At 41.2% G+C, this 7,863-nt stretch overlaps 1 protein-coding gene across 1 annotated transcript; it reads left to right on the top strand.

Moving 5' to 3' along the window:
• Nucleotides 1-3,421: 3,421 nt before the first annotated feature.
• Nucleotides 3,422-4,913, top strand: LOC122008268 (alcohol acyltransferase 9-like). Its single transcript, XM_042563947.1, has 2 exons — nucleotides 3,422-3,892; nucleotides 4,017-4,913. Exons 1-2 carry the CDS (start codon nucleotides 3,479-3,481, stop codon nucleotides 4,890-4,892), a joined length of 1,290 nt encoding a protein of 429 aa, XP_042419881.1. The 5' UTR covers nucleotides 3,422-3,478; the 3' UTR covers nucleotides 4,893-4,913.
• Nucleotides 4,914-7,863: the final 2,950 nt, after the last annotated feature.

The following is a 7,863-nucleotide window of genomic DNA, read 5'->3' as shown; positions in this document are numbered from 1 at the left end:
TTAATATTTCCTCGAAGTAGAATATTTCTTGTTGTGGGATCCTTCATAAGACAATGATGAAGATGAAATTCAAAGAATACATTATTATCAAGAGCAAACTGACGAACGGAAAGTAAATTTTTAGTAATAGAAGGAACATGAAGAGTGTTGCGCATGCGAAAAGTATGACCGCATGAGTGAAAAGATGTATTTCCAATGTGAGTAATTTACAAATCTGAGCCATTACCCATATGTACCATGTCGGGTCCATCATAAGATGAAGCTTATGTGATAATATTATATTCCGGTGTAGCATGATGAGTTGTTCCAGAATCCGGATGTCATCCTAGGTTCTCAAGAGTCGATGAAACTATATTAGGAGAGATGGAATGTGAGAATACTCCAGAATGAGATGACTAGGCTGTAGAGTGCCAAGAAGGTGGTGGTCGATTTGAAGATGCGTGCTCTCCTTGTGAAATAGTTGGTTGTCCCAATGCTGCAGCACCACCAGTAAAATTTGAGTCAAATCTTTTAGGACATTGAATACCAATATGTCCAATTCTGAGACAAATTTGGCATCTTCTCCGACTATAAGACTAATCAAATCTTCTAGAGCAATGAATATCCGTATGACCAACGATGTGACAAATTTGACATCGATCTAAACTTTACTTTTGGCCACCTTGATGTCGTTGAGTATTTGACATCGAAAATAAATAACTCGTCCCTTGATAGTAATAGACCTTACTGGAAGAATTTTTGGTGGCTAGAAATAATACTTGACACTATCGGTGGTGAATAAAAGTACTTGCTACGATGAAGATGAACACCAATAGAGAATAACAAGACTAATTAATAGGAGAATAACGCCAGGAGAAAGGGCAGAGAAAAGAGAGAAAAATAATACTAGAGAGAAGATATTTTTTTTCACTCTCTGTTTTTTTTTTTTGCTTTTTTTTTCCTCTCTATTTTTTTTTCCTGCTCGGTTTTTTTTTTTCCTAAAAGAAATGGAAGAGAGAAAAAAAACACAGAGAAGGAGAGGAAAAAAAAACAAAGAGAAAAATAAAATGAACAAATAATAATTTTACCTTGCTACAATTAATGTTGTCGAAGTTGTTACCGTCGATAAAAAATAGTTGTTGATGAAAGGAGAAGAAAAGTTGTTATTGCCGAAGTTACCGAGATTGCCGCACTGTAGACGATGATATCAAACCTTGATGTAGAAATTCCTGTTGCTGGTGTAACAAAAATTTGAAAGAGAAAAATTAAGAAGAAGAGAAGATGACTCTGATACCATGTTGAAATCAATAGGTAGAGGAAAGAAATAATATAAAGCTTTTTTATCATCTTATTACTAAAGTCAATAGACTTATTTATACAAATTATCCAACACAATAATGGAAAGATTAGATAAGACATACAAGCATAATAATTATAAACATAATAATATAATAGACTTTGAAATATTATTTTTCTTATTTAATTCGTCGATCTTGATTATGTGCTAAATATAATAAATCTCAATTTATTGAAATCGATAAAAGATTATTTCCATTATCATCATTAATGAGTTCCATTTCTACTCATTTTCGGACACCATGAGTTCACTTAGTCGTCTGTGAAGTCACACACGTATGGATGCACAAGCTAAAAGTCCTATGTATAAAAGATTCTATACTAGAATATTTTTTATATTTCTATTATTTTTTATTCTATGTGATCCTATTCGAAATTGATAAAGGTGGCTGGCTGAGAAGGCGGCTCTGAAGTTGACCAAACGAAGATTCCAAGCTGTCCTATGTAACATAGAGAGCGTTAGTGCCGAGCTAGGAAAGGTACTCCGATGTTGGCCCTCTGACGCTCAAGTCAATGATTGAGTTATGAGAAGAAAATAGTGGAAGAAAACGAAAGCAACAAGTATGTGGAATTATAGAGTATCGCATACCTCCGCCTGTAGATAGACCCCTTCTTATAGTGTTATTGTTGTATCTATGCACGTATCTCAAAGTATTTATATATTTTCCAAAGCGCTTCTAAGAAATGACATGTCATAAAGTGATTCTGATACTTTTTCTTAAATAGACCCGCAAATCCTTGTAATTTGATATGATGGAAGCTTTGAAGGTGCGATATTTTGTAGGATATTCTCTATCTCTCGTGACACAAACTTCCAAAAGAGAGTACGAAGTCGTCGGACCTTGGGGTCCACACTGGGCTGACTGGCCATTACTCAAGAACATCGCCCGCTTGGGCTCATGAAATGTGTTGAGCGACTCTATTTTCACTTGGTCTTTTCACTCGCATTAAGGATGTCATATGCCTTGATCGGGCTATATGTCTGATCGATCGATCGGAAGGCTTGGTCGGCTAGATTGTCACTACTTATTGTACCCCTAACATCTTGAGACTCGATCGACCATCTAAGGCCTGAACAGGCCACCCTAAGGTCCGGCCAACCACTCGAGGGTCAATAATCCTATGACCCACTCGGATATAAGTTTATCTCAATTGATGACTCTAACGATTGACCGCTCAGTCTCACCAGTAGGGCTGTAAATAAGCCGAGCCAAGCCGAGTTTTTGAGTATTCAAGCTTATTTGATAAGGTAACCAAGCCGAGCCGAGTTGAGTTTAAAATGAACTAAGTTTTTAAAATGAGTGTTCAAGCTTGACTTGGTTTAATTTTTATGAGTTTGAGATTGTTTGAAGCTTGGCTTGAGCTTGGTTCATTTAGATGTTATCAAACTCTCAATTCAAGCTTGGCTTGAGCTTGGTTCAAGTTTTGCTTGAGCTTGGTTCGAGTTTGGCTTGAGCTTGATTTGAACTTGACTTGAGCTTGGTTCGAACTTTGTTCGTTTATATGTTATTAAGCTCTTAATTCAACGTTGTTTGATTGTTTGAAACTTTTAATTGTTTGATTGGTGATTGAACTTAATAATTTAAATTTATTTATTTATTTTATTTTATTATTTATTTAACATATTGAAAAGAGTTTTATTAATAAATATGATTTATGAATATTTTTTATGAATATTATTCATGAATAGAAGTTATTATATTGGAAATAGTGTCCTTACCCATGGCCAACTATCATTATTGGTGCCTTCTAATTTTAATATAATTAACATGTTATCTTTTTTTGTTAGTTAACGAGTTAAAAATATATGTATTCAAATTTATTTATTTAACTTATCGAATTATAAATTTATTTATTTAATTAATTATATATATATATAGAACAAATATAAATAACTTTTATTTTTAACATCCACCTTTATCCCCGTACCACCGTGTATTTCCGTGGTAGATGGTCCTATCTATCTGTCACCATTAATCTCGCTCGCTTTCACCAGACATTATCTTCCACTTCCGCCACGCGTCTCTTTCTCATTCTATCTCCTCCTTATTCTCCATATATCCTTTTCTAAATTCTATCTATATATACCACCACCGCCGCCACCGCCACCGCCGCCGCCACCGCTACTCCATCTATCTCAGCCATGGAGGTCCCAGACTGCTACTACATCAAACCGCCTCTGTTGGTCCGCCCCTGCAACCCCACACCCTGCCACTCCCTCTACCTCTCCAACCTTGACGATCAGCCCTTCCTCCGCTTCTCCATCAAGTACCTCTACGTCTACCGCCGCTCGGTCCCCGGCGCAGCCCTCGCCGCCTCCCTGGCCAAGGCCCTCGTCGAGTACTACCCCCTCGCCGGTCGCCTCGTCCGCAGCTCGGCGGGCGAGAAGTTGGAGATCGAGTGCAATGCCCAGGGCGCGGTGCTCGCCGAGGCTTATGCCGAATTCACCGCCGACGAGTTCCTCCGCGCCTCCGCCCGGCCCCACCAGTCGTGGAGGAAGCTCCTGTACCGACAGACCGCTGAGTCCTTTCTCGATGTCCCGCCGCTCGTGGTTCAGGTCACGAGCTCCCTCCTCCCCTGTTTCAATCCGCTTGTTCTTTACCAGAAAACGACTCGCGCCGTCGAGTCTCGGCGATGATGCGGCACTCGATTAACAATTTGGGCTCTGAATTGTGCGTCAGGTGACGCATTTAAGTTGCGGCGGCATGGTCCTCTGCACCGCGTTCAACCACTGCATCTGTGACGCCGTTGGGACGGCGCAATTCCTGCACGCGTGGGCCCTGCTCACCGCCAAGCCCAGCGGCGGCGTCCTCCCCGTCGCCGCCTTCCACGGACGCGGCCTCTTGAAGCCCCGGGAGCCACAGCGGATCGACTTCCCCCACTCCGAGTTCACAAGGCCGGAGCAGGAACACGACGACCTCGCGCAATTCCTCCTCTCTCAGCCGTTGTCCCCTGTTTCGATCACCTTCACGGCTGCTCAAATCCTGCACCTCAAAAAGCAGTGCGTGCCGCTGCTCAAGTGCACCTCCTTCGAGGCCCTCGCGTGGCATGTGTGGCGCTCGTGGGTCCGGGCGCTGGACCCGCCGCCGGCGCTCCGAGTCAAGCTCCTCTTCTCCGTCAACGTCCGAAGGCGGCTGACGCCGGAGCTCCCCGCCGGGTACTACGGCAACGCGTTCGTGCTGGCTTGCGCGGAGACTTCGGCGGCGGAGTTGGCCGCCTCCGGCGCCAGCTTGGGGGTCAGGCTGGTGCAGGCGGCCAAGGACGCCGTCGACGACGACCACGTGCGCTCGGTGGTGGATCTGCTGGAGCAGCGACGGGCGCAACCGGACCTGTCGGCAAGCCTCGTGATCTCGCCGTGGACCAAACTGGGGCTGGAGGAGGTGGACTTCGGCGACGGGCGACCGGCCCACATGGGGCCGGTGGCGAGCGAGATCTACTGCTTGTTCCTGCCAGTGGTCGGAGATTTAAATGCCTTCACTATGCTCGTGTCAGTGCCGCAGGGGGTGGCAGACAAGTTCCGCCACTACTGCACAATTAATGACTCAAACGAAAAATAAATAAGTTGAGGGATTTAATCATAAATGTGACAATAAAACTGCAACCCATTTTTCTTTCCGTTAATGTATTTATTCTTAAAAAAAAAAGACATAATTCCCTTTTCCTCTACTTCCATCCCATAAAAATATTATTAACTACAGTAACAAAGAACAACAAGATCAGAATTTAAATCTCTTTAACGACAAATATATTCTAGAGGTTGGCTTTTGGAAATCTATTATGAAAAAGTGATGCACAAACTCCTAAAGAATATATATCTCATGTCTAGAATAAGATATATTAAATTGTTGTCATGTCACACTGAAATTACGGATCCAAATCTGAAAAATAACCACTCTTAAAATATAAGATAAGAATCGATGAAACTGTCCTTTATCACCCAACATTTCTATTTTATTCTCGACTTTCCAACACACAATAAAACAGGCAAAGTAACTTCGCATGGTTGTTGAATGGACACGATGCATCCGTCTCTATTCAAGTGCGGCCGAAATCATTGCACAGCACTTGCATAAATCATTCGAGAATTTGACCACATCCTTTAAATAAATATAAACAAATAAATACATGAACGAAATGATTCAATGTACTCTAAAATGATAATGTATAATCAGCATTTGTAAGTTTTCTAAGCATAAATTAATAACTGATAAAAATTTTTAAAATAACGATTGACTTAAGAAAGTTGGGTTAATCAAGTTAAATTAAATAACTGATATTAATTAAAAAACATAAATTAAATTAGTATTTGTATAAAAAAAAAATCAAGATCAAGATGAAGATCATTCTCTTTAACTTTTGTCCTGTTGTTGTATTCTATTTAACTTTTGTCCTGTTGTTGTATTGTTTAGCCTATGAATGAAATTAATGGGTGACAACTCGTTGGAATCTTAAAGTAAAGCAGCTAATTAGTAGGATATTGCCAAGCGAGACAGGATAAGGGGATGGAGTTAAAACTAGGCAAGGAATTTGAGCACAAACAACCCTTTTTTTTAATTCGTCAAAGTGTGTAATTTATGATTAATTCAGATGAAATTAATCAGTCGGTGGAATCGTATTCTGTCCTAGCCTGTGATAATCAGACGTCAAGTCACTGTATTAATCAGATCCATAGAATTGGAATCGCATATTATATATATCTCTCTCTTTTTAAAACAATATTATCATACAAAACTACAAAGTTAAATGCCAATATTATGCTCAGTAATAAACATAGTTATCCAGTGCAAAGTTGAGGAATCATCTCATTCTTTTTTCCCACAAGATATGAAAGTGAAGAAGTTGGAGTCAAAATTGAAACTACCGCAGAGGATAGCATGGTTTTACATGGACCCAAAATATGAACTGAAAGATTTACCAAGAAGTATTTGATTTGCGGGGTATGAAACTTGAGATTTATAGCTTTTTGTTTCAGGACCATTTGACCAGTTATCTTATCGATTAGGTAACAATACCTCTGCGTGAGAATCTAGGATCAGTCTCTTTGCATTGATATGGAAAATTGGGGAAGATCTAGTGATGGGACCAAGTCACAAGAAAATGGTCAATCATTGTGAATGATTGGAGGAATAATTGGTACTACAAAGAATCTTGCCCATAATCTTTGATCAGGATCCGTCATTTGGACAACTTGGTTGGCAGCATATCGAAAGAATTTTTCTTCTGATGGACTTCCCTAGCGAAGATTAGGGTGAGCTTGGTCTTGCCGCATAATTATTGACCAGGTATGAGGTTAAATTGTTGCGGCACATGAAACACCCTTCAGAAAGCGCTTCAGGAAAACAGCAGTAAAAAGAATATAGCAAACACGAAAAGAAGAGAAAAGTTACGAGAAGAGTTGCAATTTCTTGTTGGAAATTAAAGTAATTCTTTGGAGCCATAATTAATGTTGTCTGAAAATAGTGAAGATAACTTGGCTGGGAATGTGGCTCAGCAGTTGACCTAGAAAACTCTGCTCCACTCTACAAAACTAAAAATGTCAGTGCCGAATTAGGAAAGAAATCCCCGATGTTAATCCTCTGACGCTCAAGTGAGTTAACGGAATAGTAGAAAAGACGGAAAAAAACTATAGCAACAACAAGAGCTCAAGTCCAAATAACACATCTCTGTCGGTGCATTCACTCCTTTTTATATAGTGCTCTAGTAGCAGACGTGCATGCTTCTCAAGGCACGTGCACGTTTTTCCAACTATCTTGTGAAAAGACATGTGAGAAAAGTATACACCATTCCTTAACAGGGCGTGCAAATCCCTGACATGACGGTAGAAACCTTCATCGTACGATTTACTTGTTGATCATGCCTCTCTGTCAACGACACCGACTCCTATAAAGATATGATGAGCTACGTGAGGGTTCCTACTGTTTGACTGAGCGGGAGAGCCGCTCGGCTATTATTCCCCACCCGGTCGCTCAAGGTCGTTCTTCTCCATGGTTGCTCGTCTCATAAAGTCGTTCCTCGCCTAGCCGGATAGGCGGTCTGGTCTGGTCTGGCTAGCCTTCATTTAGTCACAGTTGTGAACATCTGATGTCCTCTGTATAGTTGTTCAGGTCGGACGAGCAATCTGCTCCAATGAACCTCTGGGCCGATTGGACCCTTCAGACTCGCTTGATCAGTTGACATTCGCTCGGACGACTTCGGTGGGCCGACGGTTTCTTGCCTTTGACCATCTTGATTTTGACCTGCACATTGACTGTTGTTCCTGCCTTTGACTCATATTCAATGAGCTCCCTTTACCATCACATCAATATTCTTTGGAGTTACTTTTGGTTGGAAACTGAACTCGGAATTATATTGATACGGTGCAGGTTCGTGGGGTCAGTAAGATGATGTGGCTAGGAGTCAAGACCATGAAATGGTCAGAAGTCAAGTTGAGGTGGAGGTCAGGGAGGTCAGAAGTTCAGCCTTCGTGGCCGGTCAGAAGTTAAGCTGACATGGAGGTCAAGAGGGTCGAAAGTCTAGCTGACGTGGAGG

Source organism: Zingiber officinale, chromosome 8A, assembly GCF_018446385.1.
Source record: "Zingiber officinale cultivar Zhangliang chromosome 8A, Zo_v1.1, whole genome shotgun sequence".
Lineage (NCBI taxonomy): Eukaryota > Viridiplantae > Streptophyta > Magnoliopsida > Zingiberales > Zingiberaceae > Zingiber > Zingiber officinale.
This window is presented reverse-complemented; position numbering and strand designations above follow the sequence as displayed.

What these genes read in the sequence shown, in the direction of transcription:
- LOC122008268 (XM_042563947.1), top strand. Translation starts at nt 3,479, where the DNA reads ATGGAGGTCCCAGACTGCTACTACATCAAACCGCCTCTGTTGGTCCGC. An exon ending in TCCCGCCGCTCGTGGTTCAG is followed by an intron (nt 3,893 to 4,016) that starts GTCACGAGCTCC and finishes ATTGTGCGTCAG; the next exon opens with GTGACGCATTTAAGTTGCGG.